General features: G+C 39.1%; 1 protein-coding gene across 2 annotated transcripts in view; it reads right to left on the bottom strand.

Annotated features, from left to right (window-relative positions):
• Positions 1-19,128, bottom strand: part of COL4A5 (collagen type IV alpha 5 chain) — an 83,158-nt gene that overhangs the window by 32,416 nt on the left and 31,614 nt on the right. For both annotated transcript variants that reach the window (XM_083797340.1, XM_083797339.1), the window contains exons 3-24: positions 18,532-18,621; positions 17,247-17,291; positions 16,479-16,523; positions 16,311-16,373; positions 15,478-15,531; positions 13,806-13,832; positions 12,467-12,547; positions 11,375-11,437; positions 10,838-10,873; positions 10,643-10,684; positions 10,442-10,534; positions 8,178-8,231; positions 8,015-8,071; positions 5,882-5,926; positions 5,728-5,781; positions 5,512-5,553; positions 4,898-5,030; positions 3,893-4,066; positions 2,660-2,743; positions 1,314-1,406; positions 665-735; positions 267-458 (exon numbers count right to left, since the gene is read on the bottom strand). In XM_083797340.1, the coding sequence (XP_083653466.1) occupies positions 267-458; positions 665-735; positions 1,314-1,406; positions 2,660-2,743; positions 3,893-4,066; positions 4,898-5,030; positions 5,512-5,553; positions 5,728-5,781; positions 5,882-5,926; positions 8,015-8,071; positions 8,178-8,231; positions 10,442-10,534; positions 10,643-10,684; positions 10,838-10,873; positions 11,375-11,437; positions 12,467-12,547; positions 13,806-13,832; positions 15,478-15,531; positions 16,311-16,373; positions 16,479-16,523; positions 17,247-17,291; positions 18,532-18,621 (1,638 nt within the window). The remainder of the gene's footprint in view (positions 1-266; positions 459-664; positions 736-1,313; positions 1,407-2,659; positions 2,744-3,892; positions 4,067-4,897; positions 5,031-5,511; positions 5,554-5,727; positions 5,782-5,881; positions 5,927-8,014; positions 8,072-8,177; positions 8,232-10,441; positions 10,535-10,642; positions 10,685-10,837; positions 10,874-11,374; positions 11,438-12,466; positions 12,548-13,805; positions 13,833-15,477; positions 15,532-16,310; positions 16,374-16,478; positions 16,524-17,246; positions 17,292-18,531; positions 18,622-19,128) is intronic.

The following is a 19,128-nucleotide window of genomic DNA, read 5'->3' as shown; positions in this document are numbered from 1 at the left end:
CACACCATATAGGTGAAATACAGAGAATGGCAGAAGGGACCAGCTGACTCTATCCTAGAGAAGTCTCAGCTTATTTTTAGTCACTGATGGGTGGCAGGGACTACTCTGTACATTATCACTAGATTAGCATATACTGAAGAGAATTACTGAGTTAGTCACATTCAGAAAAAAATGTATTTACCATTCTCTTATCTGCACTATCCCAAACTCATCCAAGACTTCCCAAAACATTTGTCCCATCAAATACAGCATAAAATGGAACTCACGGGTTCCCCCTTAGGGCCAGGCAGACCTGGCAGTCCATCTCGTCCAGGAGTACCATCTATACCAGGAAGACCTGGAGGTCCTGGGAAGCCAGGGTCTCCTTTGTCACCTTTCATTTTTGGAGAAGTCAGGACATCCCCTGGGTCTCCTTTAGGACCAGGTCTTCCAGGAGCACCTGGGGGCCCTGGGAATCCCTGAGAGGAAAAGAAAATACTTAGTTTTCCTTTCAGCTCCCCTCTGAGCTTGGTACAATATAGTAATTATGCATTCAAGCCAGCTAAGGGACAAAAAAGAAGTATTCAAACAAGACAAGTATTTGTATCTATTGTATGCAGCTCTACCAAATATATAAGACAAATGACATACTGTTTTCCCAACAAAACATAACAGCACCACTTACTGGTGGCCCTACAAGGCCAGTTAATCCTGGAAGCCCCTTTTCACCTTTTGGTCCAGGAAAACCAGGAGAACCTGAGTAGTGTAGAAAAAGTTAAAATGTAAAACTATAGAACCTGTAAATACCAAACATACTGTTTCTACAAGATAATATCTAAGTTGTTTTAAAACCAGGCAAGGTTTAGCAAGTGTTTCTGGAAAACTTAATTTTACTTGGGCAGAACAAAATTTGTAACTCTAAGTTAAATCAGTAGTGCCCAAAAATGTCCCACTTACAAAGCTCCATCTCCTCTATCATTTCAGGAATAGCAAGCAATAGAAATTAATTTTTCTCTTTCAGTTAAATCTACGTCAAGCCATACAACTTCAACGGGCAGAATGCTTGTAAGCCCATCTTTGATCAGATAAATTATTTTTGAAAGACCAGATTTTCAAAACTAAGTGCTTATTTTACATATGTGCAGTCTGTTTCTTTATAACACTTCCCAGCTGGGCAAGATAGGACATGGACCACCTATATATCAGAGGTGTCAACTGTGCAACTGAATTTGCACACAATACACAATAAATTATTAGTGTTATACATAGATACTCAAACATGAAGGTAGCTTTATGGAATATATTAAGCAAAATAATGAAGACCATAGCCTTACCTGGACTACCTGGAGGTCCCGGTGGTCCTCTCTCCCCAGGAGGCCCAGATATTCCGGTTCCTATACAATTGAAGCATGTGTCTCCTTGATCACCTATGAAGAGTTGCATTAAAAAAGTATACTTAAGCATCTTAGAAAACATTAAAAATTCTAGCACAACAGCAACTGCTTTCTTGCTACTGGCCTGTAGTATCAAGTTCAAAGTGAATTTACGTAATTATATGATGGCTTAAATATTAGAAGGCTTCCCCCATGAAGGCCAAACTGAAGCTTTTTGGCTGCTAGGAGTCAGAGAACCAACAGTCAGATATGATTAGAATTTACTTAGGACTGTGCAGAATGAAACAAAACAGAACAGAAAATATGCTTTCAATAATCAAGAACGAAACTGTGGATTCTTAGCAAAAGAGTCATCTTCCAAAGTAGGTATTTGATACTTTAAACTACAACTCTAAAACACATATACCCAAATCCTAAACTTTAAACTCCAAGAGTGCAAAATAAATATTGGGAATATCTCATTGACTTGACAGTAGGCTAAACATATACAATTAAAAAAAAAAAAAAAAAACAACCAAAAAACACAGAAGGAACGGTTTCAAGAAGTTTAGGAATTTCATTCACATACAGGCATGTCATTCTATGATGTTTCTATGACATTCATCACTGCAGTATCTAAGGACTTCATTAAGGATAATTAATCCTTACAATCTCCAGGAAAAAAAAATACTTCTGTTTGAATAAAGTACAAAATCAAGATGCTCAAAGTCATCTAAGATGTCCATGGTTGAGCTAGGAAAAGATTCTCACTTACCCATATCAGCATCCTCATTGTAAGGTTGTCTTTTTGGAAACAAGGATACACATTAAAGATGTCTTTCTTTGCTTACCGAACAAACAGACAAACTCATTCTAGACTGACCAACTCAAATTATGAATGTTGCATTTACAATTTCAGTGTTGATTTCCATAAAAACTGTCAAAATTATTCATGAAGTATAAAACTTTCTCACATGGAGTTGGCAATTGCTGTTACAAACATATTTAGTTTCTATCTACCTGGAAGGTACTTATAAACCTGAAGCTCCATTTTACTTTAATCACGACCCATACTAGGCTTGCATTCAGATTGGTTATACCCTCGGTCACTTTGAGATTCCTGTGCTTTTACACTAGAGACTATCCTAAGCTCAAACAAAAAGATTTCTTGCTCAGAAATGTAAAACATCTGCACACAACCCTACTGGAAAGAGACACTATTCACCCTCATTTAATGCAGGCTACATTCTTTAACAAGCTTTAACAAAAAGAGAAGAAAAAAAAAAGCCATAGCCATGACACTGCACCTTTTTGGCCTCGCTCCCCTGTAAAGCCTTGTTGTCCTGGAATTCCTGGAGGACCTGGTGGCCCCTGCTCACATAACCCTTCACCTAAGAAGCAGAAGTTTAACCATCAGTTTGTGTTAGACTGACAGCAGCACCAAATACATGTATTCAGGAAAAAAAAAAAAGTACTTAGAGTATTTGCGTGTGTATATTCTAATATAAACACATGATCACGGACCAAACACTGTTGTAATTCAGACACTAGGCTGCTTACTAAAACCCATCTATGTAATCCAAACTCCAAAGAAAACAAATCAGTGGATATTATACAACAATCAACAGCTTTGTTTCACAACCTCCTTCCCACAGCCTGTCCATGTCCACCTCTACACTACATTTAGCTTAGGATCATGAAAACACACATACAAAATGTCATCAAATTGAGGGGAATTAAGATGCTAATGCCATCTAGACATTGGATTCCTCTTCAAACCACGTTAGCCTATCTCCACCACAGCCTTCCAGTTCTCAATTCCATCTCCCATTTCCCACTTCCCTCATCCCAGATATGATCTAGAAGCTTTCACCCCAAGTGTCCACTCTTAAGCTAATTTTGTATGGTTTACACACTAGAATATTTATGAAATGAAACTGGAATTCTGTCAAAAGTTACTCCTCTGACTCTTCTGGTACCATAGCCCCTCCAAGCACGGATTAGATGATATCACAAAAGCTAAGTTTATTCAAGAAAGCAAAGTGGTTACCTCCTGCCTTATGTGTAAATTTTAATGTAATTTTCATTAGTTGGATCAAATTGGATTTAACATCAATTGGGAAAAATACTTAATTTTGTACAACTGGACCAGATCTGTCTGGCTCTGGAGAACTGTCATTACTGTGCGAGTTAGCACAAAGGTCCCGCAAGCCTGAAAAGATTTATCCTCCTCCAGTCTAGCTGAATCTCATTGATCAGTCAAGGCAGGGCTACCTGAGGTAGAAAGAAGCATGATAAAGCCAGACTGCAACCCACACTATTGAATTCAAAAATTCTGTAATCATCTTTATGGCTAGAGCTCTCCTACAAATGTCCTGATTTGCAATGGGAGTGACTTGGAGGACATATGAATAGCTTGGAACCTTGTGGGCTTCAGCTGCTGATAAACTACATCTCTGGAGGAAGAATTAACAACAACAAGAATGGATGTCAAAGCTATTCACTCTCTTCTCTTTGCTGTCTATATGATCATCACTCACCAGGAGGAACAGATGGTGCAGGTGGTCCCGGAGGACCTGGAGGTCCTGGAGGTCCCCGTGGTCCATCAAGTCCAGGCTGTCCAGGAATAGAAACACCAGGTAAACCTGGATCTCCCTTCTGTCCTCTCTCACCAGGTAAGCCAGGTGGGCCAGGAGGCCCAACAGTAGTGACCCCTACGGTGGGAAGAACTTAGTTACTTGATAGCTCAAAGGTTTAAATTACCTTTTTTGTAAGGATGACAATGATAGATGACGAATAGCAAGCTACAGATAAGGCTCTGTCTTTCTGTGTAAGTACATCATGATTTTTTTTTTATGGAATTAAAATCTACATGTTGACGTGCAGTTTGACACATGCACATTTTCTATTTGCAGAGATTTTTGTTTGAAAAATTGAGCTGAAATTCAACAACTAAGCAAACATTTTATGAAGAAAAAAAGGAAAAACAAACCAAAAAAACACAAAAAGACATATGAAAGGAAGGACTGATGGAAAAAAAAACCACATTTAAAACATTTACATGCTGTAACATTACAGTCATAATATTCTTCTCTGTGCATATATAAGATAAATCCAGGTGTCATCATGCACTTCCATTGTAGACTCAGATCACCCCTTCCTTTGTTACTGGCCAATCTGCAGCAAAGATTAGATTTGATGGCCAGGTACCAGACTTCTGGTACACAGTACTTTCTCTGTACAATGCAATGCATAATGAGCCTTATGGGTAACTGATATGACATAAATTAACTCTAAGACTGTTAAGCTAGGATGTTCGACAGCATTGATGATTAGCATCCTTTGTTCACCACAGCAGGGGTAACGAATGTTCAGAATTCCTCATATTATCCCCATGAGCAAAGGACATTTAGAAGTAGCTCTAAATAGTTTTGCCTTTACTTTCTGCTCAGTCCTTCTGTCAAAAGGAATGTGAAAAGACCATGAAGCTAAATATCCATTCATACATTTGAATATACAACTTATTTTAATGCTTACACTCCTACCTGGAGAACCCGGCAAGCCGGGTGGGCCTGGCCTACCAGAGAATCCACGCTCCCCTTTGGCTCCTGGGAGTCCTGGCAATCCTTTGCTACCTTTTGGTCCCACTGTTGCATCAATGCCTGGTCTTGAAATGACCTGTAAATGTTTCATGTTCATGTGAAACAGTTTGTTAATTACTAAGCCAAGAAAAGTCACTGAAAAGATAAAGAGATGTAAGGGACGAAAAGTTAAACGTACTTTGAACCTTATACTAATGACAAGATGCTTTTCCCACTCCACTGAATTACCTAGTAAAATTACAGCAAAAAGTACTTCCAATAGAAAGTACCTTTATTGCCAGGACAATATGGTTAGAAAAGGCTTCAGTGGAGCTGCCTCAATTTCTGCTGGTTTGAGGTAATAGTCTACCCTTGGTTTTGTAGCCTTGCAAATCCTAGAGCACAGGATCTATCTCAAAAGAAGGATATCATTATTTCTATTAGTGAGCATATGAAAACTTTGCTGGTGCTGTTAGTTTTTGTTTGTACCTGGAGATGTGACTCACTGTCACCCCAGAACTATGATGAGACACGCTGTCAACCAAATGCAGAGGGAAAAGAATGGAACAGGAACTTACACTTCCAGGGGGACCAGGAGGACCAGTGTCACCTTTTTCACCCTACAAATGAAATTAAGAGCATTTTTTACATTGCACATTAGAATACAAGATAATTATAGCAAATATTCCTCAACACTCTAGCAGCACAGGCAATGCAATTACTACTCAGCCAGAACTGAACTAAATGATGGCAGGTTTACAAGCTACTATAGCAATAATGACAACTCGGCATACCTTTTCGCCATCTCTTCCTGGAGCACCATTAACTCCAGGCCCACCAGGTAAACCCTTCAAGAAAGGAGAAAGATAATCACAATCAGATCTTCTTCATATCAGAAAAAAAACTTGTAGGTAGTCCGCTGAGTTTAGAAATTTATGAGGTACTCACATCCCTACCAGGCTGACCAGGTTCTCCATCTTTGCCAGGCTTTCCCTTCAAAGACAAATACGCATTGAAATAAAATGCTTCAAAAGTGAAAAATTTTTGTGGAAATAAAGTTACTTCCCATTTTTTAAGAAACTAAACTTTCTCTAGAATGCAGTTCTTATGACATATACCTCAAAGATACTAACCAAGTAGAATCAACTGAGCTATCTGAAGTGAGGTTTTCTTTTTGAAAAACAGGGCACGAAAACATGACAAGTCTCTAAGAAATGCTGTGTGAATACAGCATGAAATGATCTTCAATTAACTAATTTCTTGCATTTAATAATTCCCTTTATTTTAACATTAGAGAAGTTCCTTTACTTGGAAAACAGAACACAGTATGTAATTAGGAAATTAGCACACTGTGGCCAGTGAAACTAAAACCAAATATGTCTGTGTTTGAATTTTAACTATCCCTTAAACTAAATGCAATTTTCTGAAGAACAGTATCAATAAAAATATAAAGTCCTATTCTGCTCAAAGCAAATTCTAAAAACATTTTTGCTGAATGGATTGGTCATTGCTACAATGAAAGTAGTGCAAGCTGCATTTTATTCCAGACCATCCGCTGGGTGAGACAAACAGAAGCCTGCTGTTAGCATTACAGAAGCAGTAAGAACGGGGGACACCTGGTGGAAATACACTAGGGATTCAGTTTCACCATAGTGACACGATTAACTCTCAATCAAGGAGAAGCTGATAGCAAGACCAGACAGATCTAGTATACTATAATGTGATCTGTGAAGTCTTTAATATTTGTGATTATTTCTGATTCTCAAAAATAAACAAATTGAAATGTGTCTCAGCCATAAAACATAATATGAAACTCTAAAATCCAGTTTTAGAGTCACTTAACAGCAAAACTGCATGTTAAATATGCAACATTCAGAGCAATAAAAAAGAAAAATGTTGGTAAACAAACTTCCGGCAAAAAGCATCTGACATATCCATTTGGGATTTTTATCCTTTCCCATCTTTGCAAATTTATGTGGTTCCCAATTACTTTTGCAGAGAGAAGCAACTTGGAAAATACAATTCAAAATATAATGAGAATTTTGGCTTTGTAAATCTGCCTAATTTCTTATGTATATATGAGAAGGCAAATCAAAGCCTACCCAGAAATCTCAGCAATTAACAAGAAATTTATCTAGAACACTGGAGATTTTTCTTCCATGTCCTTTATTTCCTATGGAAGTTGGAAAACCTAATACTAGTATGGTTTCTAAACAGTGTTTATATATTGTCCAATTAACCAGAGCAAGACCTGTGTCATGGTTTTCAAAGAAGCCCATTATATTGACATCAATATAGGTTCAGGAGCTATGAAAGTGAGAATACAGAATGCTTTGAACTGGTAGCAGCTTTTCTTTTCTTTGCCAGTCCAAACCATGTTATTTTCATTCTATTTCTTAACACTTCTATAGTCTTCCTCAGCTTTTCTGAGCTGTGATATTCAAGGAAATTTAAATTTCAGGATGGATTGAGTCTAGACAGGAACAAAGTGATTCATGCTGTCCCCAGATGCAGCTATCCTGACTCGTCCCCTCCCCAGTTAGTACATAAACAGAAGTAGTCACTTGAGAAGTGGCAAATGGACTTTTGGTCTTAATGCGATGTTCAAAGACTTGTTTTTGTGACTCACCTCACAAGCAAACCCACTGAGAATGAGTTTACATAGACCAGCTTAGAAATACAGCAATCTCATGCTGCATGGGCAACCCAGTAAATAGCAAACTGAATGAAGCCCCTCTCTAAAAGGAAACAGAAAACTGCTGCTTCAGCCAAGGAGTCCAACAACTTTGAAGCAGGTCTCCACATGTAACCAGATAACATAATTCAAATTAGTTTTCCATCCCCCCAGACTAAGATCTACATATAGATAATTCTATCAGAAAGCCCTGAGAGATCCGGAGCTAGAAGCATTACACCATGAACCAGATAGGTCATATATTAGGTTGCCAGGTTATGGGGAGGAAAAAAAAAAAAATGTTTCTTACCCAGAGGCTGAAGGCCTCACCTGATTTCAACATTTGTTTAATTCTCAAAGATAACATTGATTGGAAAGATAAACGTTTGGTTAAATAGACTACTTACTCTTTTGCCTGGTTCTCCTTGCTCACCTTTTTCACCTTTTATGCCACCGGGAAGACCCTGGACACACAAACATCATCTTAAACTGAGCCCATAAGCCTGAGTAGAATGAATTTACAGCTCTGATACAGATGAAACAAAAAAGAACTAGAAGAGAACTACTCACAGGAGGGCCTTGTGGCCCAGGAAGTCCTGGTGGGCCTGGATCACCTGGAATACCCTGTCAAGCATGAGAAAAGAAAAAGAGGATTAAGCCTCCACCACTCCCTAGTATCTCAGTTGATATACATATACACGCACATATGCATATATATATTCACGCACACTTTAAAATAATTTTTTTTTCTGTCATTTAGATTTCCAAGTACTATGACCAGTAAGGGATCTCATCAATTCTTTATTTGTGCAGATCGTCAAGTGCAACTGTAAAGTTTATTAGCTGCTCATCCTGTTTGTTTAGATGATTCACTCCACTAGGACATATATGCCTCCTGCGTGCACTGCAGCAGCTGGTTTGGTGGTCTGCAGCTGCTATACAATAATAAAAAGAAGGAATAAAGAAAGGAAGGACAGATAGAACAAATGCCAGATCCTGCTGAAATTACAGGAGCAACAGTCATTAGATTGCTGGCAGTTGCTGAAGTTGTGAGGCCATTAGGAGCATGCTTGTCAGAAAAGCGTCAAAATCACTGTGTGAAAAAGTTAGGGTTTCCGTTTTGTCTTGTTACACCTATAAACAAGATAATAAAATATCTTTCTTCAACATCAACCTAAACAAAAGCTTTTTGTGCAGTCTTTTTTCCCTTCCACAGCTCCTAGACTTATACAAGCCCATTCTTACACTTGATTTTTCAGTCATCAGAGGTCATAGGTGGAGATACACATCAGAACCTTGTGTGTGCTTCACAGAAACCTAAACGTAATATGATTTTTTTTGCTCATTTTACACTACCAAGTATAACTTTTGTTGCAATATAAATAAGTCTTTAAACCTTGAAATCATTGTCAACGTTGGTCAAAGACAATGTGCTCAGACTACGTCTTATTGCTTTATATGGAAACGTAGCTAGAATGCTTTGATTTTGTACTTTTATATAACTTAATTTCAGCAAAATTAATCCTTCAGAGATCCCTGACGACACAGATGCATTAGTCTGACCCTGCTAAAATCAGCTGCATTTTTGTTTCAACTATAGGGTGGTCAAAACATTACCTCTTGTCCTGCTAGAACTATACAGACATGCAATGCTCTTTACCTTCTCTCTCCTACCATTCAGTAACAAAAAAAAGAGCCAAAACCAGGGACTGAGACCTTTCTAGGATGACTGCACATTGCAAATGTGCATCAGTGGATAGCTCTAGGGAATGCCTTACTGGTGCCTAATGTTCTTCTGAAAGGCAGGGTAACAAATGGTTTTGATAAAGATGAAGGACAGCAGAAGAGTCCTACACCCCATCAACACAAAATATTGCTGCCCACCAAAGCTTTCTTCTCTCAGACACATTTCTCAAGATGAAAAGGTAGAAAGCAAGAAATTGACCCAAAAACAGATGGAGGAAACTAATAGTTTAAAGTTATGTAGGAGCTCAGTTACCACAGTGACATTTGCAAAATAACCAGACCATAAAAATGGCCACTCACCACTCTTGCCTCAAAATGTCTACCTTAGTCCTTCTACTACTCAGGGTGGTATTTGAACATACCACAGATGCTTCAAAGAAAAAATGAAATTCATGCACCCATAACCCTGCTGGTGGTGTTCAGATTGTCTCTAACTTGAACCCAGAACCCAGTGAAGATAAAAGGAAGAAACGTAGTGACATTAAAAATGGCATTGTCCCAGTGATGTTTTGGCACTTACGGGTGGCGTATGGTTGATTACCCATACAAATCAAACCAACAGTTTGAGTTTACTGCCACAATATGGCTTGATATTACTTTTGAGAGGCCAGAAACAGGGAAAACACTTTATTGAGACCACAAGGAAGAAAGGACATCACTAATAATAAAAATAATAATAAAAATAAGACAAAAGAAAAAAGAAATTGAGTTAAAACTTTTGAAAGGCTTCTTCACAATAGATGACAGAGCTGGTTAATTAGTGGGAATCAAAATCCTCACAGCTTTGAAAATCTCAATTTCAGTGTTCCAAGGAATGAGAGCAGTTTAACTGCTTTTACTGTTACTACGAACTTCCTCTGAGACAGTTTGTTCTGCAGGACAGTTACTTTAGTAAGAGAAGTAACTGAGCTAATGCAACTGGCATGCCTTCTATTAAAGGAAAACTACTCAGACTTGAAACATTCTGTACTTTAGGAAAAATAACTGAAGCTCTGTACAGTGAGCAGGACATGAGTATATATGAGCCAAACCAAAGGAGGCTGCAGCTTGATCACATTCATTGCAGATGGGTACAGTTTCCCACTCACCTGATCTCCTTTCTGAAACTCAATGTCATTTGGTCTCTTCTGTTCTCCAATTTGTCCTGGTGGCCCTGGAGGTCCCTGAAGACCTTGTTCACCCTAATGTGCAAGAAGACAGCAGTTTGCTACAGGCAGTACAAGCCAAAATAGCATGCATAAGTATCTTGAAAGTAATAACGAAAAATATCATCATGATCACCTACTCACTTTTTCACCTTTGGGTCCTTGGAAATTCAAACCCATATTACCCTGCAAGAAGCCAAACTTGTCAGACCTTAGAATTCACAAATGAACAAAAAGCCAAACAAATAACAACAACAAAACACCAAAACAAACAACAAAACACCAAAACAAACAACAAAACAAAGCCAACCACCACCATCAATGAAGGAAAGAAAATACCTTAGGTCCTGGTAGCCCTGGTGGACCAGGAGGTCCCTATTAAAAAAAAAAGAAAACAAAAGTCATTCTATTAAGCACTTTGCATGTCCACTTTTATACCCGTGTTGACAAGGCACATGGATATGCCTGCCTTTAAGTGCTGCTCTTCATGCTACTAAACTTAACGGATAGATCAGAAACTAAGTGAGAGGTTCAAATACAATTAAATAGGTATTAAACACGAAAGGAGTAAAAATACAGGTCTAAATAAGCTAAACCTTGATTCTGGGGTTTCACACCGATATGGGGCCTGCACAAAGATTTGATGATTTAAAGCAAAAAGAGCTCTGGGAACAGGCCGAGTGTTTAAAATGTATCACATTTAAATGTGCACAGTAGCAGCTCCAGGGTCAACTGAGTGCATGGTTGCTACTGTATTCATACCAAGTCACAGCTACCAAAACCTCTGCACTTTGCCTATTTGCGCCTCTGAGGACATGAAACAAAGAAGCAACCGCCCCATTTAACATTTTAAGGGTAACAGGCTAAGAAACTTACCGTCAAACCTGGGGGCCCTGGAGGGCCAACTGGACCTGGTATTCCCGTAGAGCCAGGTGGGCCCTGTTGAAAAAGTGGAGGAGGCTATCAGAGAGGAACCTTATTACAAAAAAAATAAAATAAAATAAAATAAAAATAGCAGGCCAAATGCAAGACCTTCATGGAAAAAAAAGAACAACCCACAGCTGACATCCCACGCATGTCAAATCAAAGTTGCTGACCACTGACCTACCAATTTGTTGTTGATGAAAAGCCTAAAGGAGTGTGTGCTGTGCCAGGAGTGTTCTGCTCTCAACATCAATACATCTCTCTGGCTTGGATAAGGGAATGCTTTTTTGTTTGTTTTGAACTACTTTTGCTCTTTCTTTCTCTTCAATGCACTGAGAGAGAACAACAAAAAACTTTGTAATTCCTCCCAGCCAGAAACAGACAATAGGAAAGCACAGATCAGAGGAACAGAAATGCTAACAGGCTCAGTCTGGTCAGAATAGCCTGGGGCTTGCCTCTCTGTACCAGGAAATGGGAGTTTCTGGCTTCTCTCCAGTGCAGGCTGATAGACTCATTTTCTGCTCCCCTTGTTCTTACACTAAAGCAATGAATGGCTCAGTGGGGAAGCACAGGGCCTGGAGTCACTAGCTGTTTTCACAGAAGACTGCTGGGAGAACAGAAACACTACTCAGGAGGTGCAACATGAGGAGAACAGCTGAGACATTGCCCTTTCTTCCCACCATTGAAAATAGTGGCTGCAGCTCAAAAATGTAGATGTTACTTACTTTACCTCAGGGTAAGGAAGGGAAGGAAAAATCCAGAATTGATACAGAGAATGTCTGAGAAGTGGTAACAGGAAAGGAAAACAGAGAAGCAAGCCAGTAACTGAGTACTGCTGTTTGCTGGACACTGCTTTCCTGAAAAGGGGACTTTTCTGGCCTCTGTGGGCCACCCCATTAAGAGAAGCACTTTCCCTCAAGCCATAAAATAGAGGTACATTAAAAATAACCCTAGCACCAAATTTTCCAATTGTGCTGTAATTGAAATACTCTTCATTGCATCTCTTTGGCAGAACACAATTCAATAGTACTTTACACAACTTACAGGTATCCCTGGAAGACCTGGAAAACCTGGGTCGCCCTTCTGTCCTGGCAGCAAGGATGTAATTATTTCACCTGCTTCACCCTAGAAGAAAAACAGCCGGCTTTAATTACTAGCACTTTCAACAAATCTTTATCACCATTCTGACTCCAAAGAATGCAAACAGTGGCTCTTAAAACTGATAGACTCAGAGTTATCCTATACCCTAGCAGTACTCTTACAATTTAAGCATTAGATTCTTCAAAGAAATAACTCTTTTAAAGAGGGAGATCCTTGCATATTTGAAGGATTTTCTAAATAGCTAAACTACCAACTGCTAAGAGCTCATTTTGTGTGTACAAATATATCAGCACGGATCTAAATTCCAAAAGACTATGGGGGACTGAAATACAAATGCTTCAGAAAGAGATATTCTAGCTCCATGTGAAAGCAACAGATAGGACACAACAGAAGAAAAGCTTTCAGCTTCTTCCAGTGTCCCACCTCATGAGATTAATATTGAGTATAATAGTCATGCTTCACAAGCTAAAATTAAAGTACAATTTGTTACCAGTTTCAGGGAATATCTTTTCTTTTCTAAGTGTTGTGAACAGCTTGCATTTTAGTATCTTCACAAAGAAAGGGGCTGAGAAGAACAATTCAGCTTAAGAGCCATCATTTCCTGGCACCAACGTGTTATGCTATCCTTTCAGGAGTTTATTGGAATAACTCTGTAGGTCAAGCTTCTTTTTAAATAGCTTTGAACTGAAACTAATGTTTTGACCCATGCTCAAACCAGGTCAAGGCTACAAAAACAAAAAACAACACCAGACTTAAAAAGAGTCCTTAAGGTCCAAAATCAGAGTATGAGACTACTTACACTAGGAAACAAAAAGTAATTTACATAAGTGATCTATACAGCAGGAGCACATTTTCAAAAGAAACGTAAAATATTGCACCACTCCCTTCATTGAATATTTTTAGTCGCTACTGCTCAATCTCTAATAGCATTACTGAGCATGCACAGGTAGACTACTAGAGCATTTTGGTGTTGGTAGCATTTTTCTAACTTGATGCCTCACAACACAGATGCTGTCCCTCACACTTCCAAGGGAACGACCTTCAGAAAACTGTCTGCTACGTCTGCTCACCAAAACTGAGACAAGCTACTGCAGAATTTCTAGGTAGTTGCACTGGAGAGGTCTAGAAACAATTTTTTTTTTTTTTTTTTTTGCAGAACGTCACTCCAGATCCCAATGGACATACGTGGTCTTGCAATAAATGCAAGCAGCTTACTTATGCCAGATCACACTGCATAGCCATGCCTGATTAATACTTAGATGTGAGAGTTTAGAACACTTACCTTCATACCTGGCAGGCCAGGAGGTCCCTTTGTTTAAAAGAAATGAAAAAGAGAAGAAAGATCAATAAAAATTAATCATTGGTATGTTATTTGCAAACCACTGATCAGATCTACAGCATGCAGCAAGCGTTGAAGGGAGAAGGCTAAAAAAAGAGATGAAATTAAAAATTATGATCTTCAGAATCAGCTGGAAAAATTTTTTAGAAGTACTTTCACAGTAAACATTGAGCATTAAAAGGACTACATTTCCATTTGCTAACAATTTGCCTTTTCATTGCCTCCTACTATCCTGTCTCCCACATTACTTTCTGCTTAGTTCTGGGGTCCCTAGCATAAGAAAGACATGCCTGCTAGAGTGGTCCAGAGGAGGGCCACAAAGATGCTCAGAGTGCTGGAGCACCTCTGCAGTGAAGACAGGCTGAGAGAGCTGGAGATCTTCAGCCTGGAGAAGAGAAGGCTCCAGGGAGACCTTATAGTATCCTTCCAGTACCGAAAGGGGCCTGCAGGAAAGGTGGCGGTGTGGTTTGACCCACAGCAGGCAGCTAAGCACCACACAGCGTTCATTCACTTCCCTGCTCCCCAGGTGGTATGGGGATAAAGACAGTTTAATAGGACAGAAGAGGAAGGGAAAATAATAATAATTGTAGCTATAATATACAAAGCAAGTGAGGCACAATGCAATTGCTCAATACCCGCTGCCTCCTGCCCTGGCCAACTCCCCCAGTTTTATTGTTCAGCACGACGCCCTGTGGTATGGGACATCCCTTCGGTCAGCCTTTGCCAGCTGTCCTGGCTGTGCCCCCTCCCAGCTTCTTGCGCACCCCAAACCTACTTTCTGGTGAGGCAGCACAAGAAGCTGAAAAGTCCTTGACTTAGTGTAAGCACTGCTCTACAACAACTAAAACACTGGTGTGGGATCAGCGTTATTCTCATCCTATATCCAAACTGTCACCAGACCAGCTACTAGAAAGAAAATCAACTCTATCCAGCCAAAACCAGGGCAGGGACTCTTTAGCAGGGACCATAGTGATAGCACAAGAGACAATGGTTTTAAACTAAAAGAGGATAAGTTTAGATTGGATATTAGGAAGAAATTCTCTCCTATGAGTACAGTGAAGCACTTGCACAGGCTGCCCAGAGAAGCTGTTGAAGTGCTCAAGGCCAGGCAGGATGGGGCTTTGGACAGCCTGCGCTGGTGGGAGGTGCCCTTCTCAGGGCAGGGGTTGGAACTGGGTGATCTTTAAGGTCCTTTCCAACCCAAACCATTCTATGACTTGGTTCTGACAGTTGCTTATACCCTATACTATTGTCCCTTTTTTCTTCCCCATTTATCACCAGCAACACTATATATATACACATACACACACAATGACAGTAACAAGATTTCCCTTCTCTGACACATATGCATATATTTCTATTTTCTGCAGGTGACAAAAGCATCTCAGCACATGAGAATTCAAATGGCTTTTTATTAGCTTTGCCACAGCACGCAGCAGAAGAGCTCACTTTTCTGCTGGACATCTGAAATATTCTGATTAACCATAAAAAACAGATTCCTGTTTATTAAAAGAGCAACTGCAAAAAGAGGCTGATATTTATCTGATCTTTCACAGATCTAGGTAGAAATCTTTCAGTGGATTACAGGAAGCAGATCTGGAATTTTTTTACTTACAGGAGGCCCTTGTAAGCCAGGAAAACCTGGACTGCCTGGGAATCCACGCTCTCCCTTAGGGATGAAGAAGACCATTAGCCAAAAAGCAAAACAAAACATAAAAAAAGATTAACAAGTATTTATTGAAAAGTCCAGTTTAATTGTTAACTTATGACTCCAGAATAGCAAATTGTATTGGAATCAGCTATAGGATAAATGGTTTGCAAAGTCATACAAGTGATTGAAACAGAACTTTCCAAATTCAGATATTCCTACATACATCCAGGCAAACTGCTGTACTACAGAGAGGGAAAACACACGCACTGCTACAGAGGATCAGCTTCTCGTAAAGAAAGATCAAAAAGTGAAGCTAAGTAACATATTTGAATGAAAGTGATTCCTTCCAACAAGGATCAGAAAACACTGAATCAGTATTTTCAATGCAATATTATTAAAAAATAATACTTAAAAAGTCCCACTGTTTGCTAGTATGTTTTCCTTGGTAGCAAGACCCTACTACAAAGATCAGATGCAGCACATGATTCTAATCATGACACATTCCTCTCAATTGTTAGCTGTAAAATTAAGGATTGGAAGAAAGTGACAAAGAAGTTCGCTGAGTACAAATGATGTGACTTGATGCTGGCAATTTATCACCAGCAACTGGTGCTTTAGTTACCAGATCATGACCTCTTCTCTCAGATGCATGTGGAAGTGCCTGGAATTACCTGCACAAATCAGCAACAGCAAGTGCTACTTCACACAATAAATGAAACCCATTGGCTAGAGTCAGAAGAACAAGAGCTCTTTATCATATTATTGTTGTCCTGGTAAGAATTTTAAAGGGATTCCACCTTAGTTCCATTGCAGCCTGGGATACCCTGAGGTCCTGGTGGCCCGTCTTGTCCTGGTAATCCCTTTGAAGTTGAAAACAGGAAAGAACAGTTAGCTTGCAGGATGGTCTTCTGTGTCAGAAAGACAAAATAGACCAGATCATAACTATATAGCCCAGTCTTACTTACAGGAAGTCCTGGTGTTCCTGGAAATCCTGGAAGCCCTGGCGGTCCCTAGGAAAAAAAAAAAAAAAGATGTATGTTTTAAACAGTATGATGTGATTAGATGTACAAAAGGAATGACTAAGATTTGACTAAATGTAGCCTACATGTATATACACAAGAAAAACTGAAGCATCAGAATCACACAAAAAATAAGAATGCAATACTGGACAGCCATCAAGGTTCTCACCTCTCTGTCAGGAAAATATCCATGAAAACACAGAGAAGATGAAGGTAACAGAACATCTACGGTGAGACCATGTAGATATACAAAGAAAAGAAAAGAAATACTCGTGGCACAGAAGATGGATGCATGCCACTGAAGTTGGTGACACAACAGTTGTCACCCACTGAGGGGTTTGACAAAAATAAAAAGCAGAGGCACAAAACATAAAGGGTTTCCAGACTCAGTGTCTCACATATTGACCCTTTATACACATATAAATGCATACACAGTATTGGGATTACTCTCCCTAATGAGTTTATGGAAAGTAATACAAGCAATACATAAGATTGTGTAATACAACCAATTATTGCGTTAATTGCATTACTTATATAATCTTATATTCCTTATAAAAAGTAATACACTCTCTTCTAGCTGATAGACATGTTTTGTCAGGAATAAGTTAATTTTTTTCCCCCCATAAATCACCATTTTTATGAGGACCCACTCTATACCTGGCAGTCTTTATCCACAACTCCAGTACATCAACCTAAAATTGCACCGATACTTACTCTAATTCCTTTGGGTCCAATAGGTCCTGGCAGTCCATCATCACCCTAAAAAACAAACAAACAACAACAACAACCAACCAAACAAAAAACAACATTCAAGCTTGCAGTCAGTTTTTCTATCAAAGTAAACCGTAAGCATGACAGAAGTTATTTTACATGTTTATGATAAGACGGCTAAAGGTTACATAAGTTGTCATTTACTGAGTAAATGAGTTCAAAATAATTTTATTTTGGGCACTGCACCTTGAATTGAAAAGCACTTGTTACAGCTGATAAACCATGACTTAGAGGAAATGTTTTTTTCATCAAAAACACCTAAACTTGCATGTAAGCAGAAACCGTCTGCTTGCTACTTTCATCAATTGTATTACAGTGACCTCGTGTGGTCAAAACAAGATATACAAGATTAAGCTTCATAGTAAAATATTGAGAAGAAAAGATATTTATGGAGTCCAAATACAATAGACTACTTTCTTATAGAAGATTTCTTTCTCATTTCACTCGTTACACACAATTTTCTCTCTTAGCATAGCCTTTCATTTTTTCTTATCACCTAACCATTATTTTCTTCTTTTTTTTTTGTGCTTCTGCTAGTTTAGATTTTGGGTATTTGCAACAGCAATAGGCAGATCCTGGATAAGCTTATGCATATTAAATATACATGCACTCAAAGGAAGGCTTTTCAGCATTTTAATGCTATGCCATACCATCTGAGCACGGTGATGTAATTCAGTAGGAAATAAAAATAAACTGAAACCATCCAGGAAAAGCAAGGAGCATTCCTCAGTTGCCTCAGCATGGTTCAATGAGGCCTTCATTTGCATCACCCCACACAAAACTAGCCCACGAATACCACTAGGTGCAAACACGAGTATGCAACACTGCCCACATGGTGGGACCCCTCCAGCAGCTAACACCACTCTCATCAGTAAACTAAGTAATGGAGTGCGTTATTGCAAGGAGTAATAAAGCTGCTTTACAGCACCTTGCCAAACCCGTTCTCTGACCTTAATTTGCTAGGGAAAGAACAGAGGTATACACACAGTGTTTAGAAGCACACATGTAGGTGAGGAATTGGAAACTTCATGCAATCTTCTTCCTATGGTTGACTCTTCCAAACAAAAAAAGAACAACTAACATATCCTAATCTAACATCCTAACTTCTGAAGATTTTGCCTATTAAACTAATGGATAATCAAGAATTCTGGGATGATTTGGGATCAGCATTAAAAACAAGCTAATGCTAACTAGCATTTTCACGCGATTCTAGTAAATTGGGACTTACCTTTGGACCTCTTGGACCAGGAGGTCCTTCTGGTCCTGGAAATCCAGGCAAACCTGGCTGTCCTTCCAAGCCCGGGAATCCCCTTTCACCCTACACAAAGAATGGGTGTGGGAAGATAATACAGCAAAAGTACAAGTAACATTAGAGATGTTCAGAAAACACACTTTGTCTGCTTTCAGTAGGAAGTTACCATACAGACAAACTCATTAACGTCATGATTAAACATCTCACCTGCTTAGCTACAGAAATTCCTGGACGTACACACGCATTGCATTTAATTGAGCCACTTAAACAGGTTTCATAGAATGATTAGCCACTATTTAAGCTACCTATTTACAGAAATAATTCAACAGTAGTTCTTCTGTGCTTCCCAAATACATAGAACCCTCCCATCTTCCTATAAAACCATGGCTTCGTTAGTCACCAAGTCTCTCCTAAAAACTCCGTTGTACTGCACTATGCATAAAAACTCCCTAAGGGTATAGATTACTGCTATACTATGACTGCTGTTCATTATCATTTCACAGATACAAGATTGCTATTTGTAACATAAAAGTAACTGAGATCCTGGTTGTGTACTGTCGGCTAAACACTGTG

Source organism: Anser anser, assembly GCF_964211835.1.
Source record: "Anser anser genome assembly, chromosome: 13".
In the NCBI taxonomy this organism is placed as follows: Eukaryota; Metazoa; Chordata; class Aves; order Anseriformes; family Anatidae; genus Anser; species Anser anser.
This window is presented reverse-complemented; position numbering and strand designations above follow the sequence as displayed.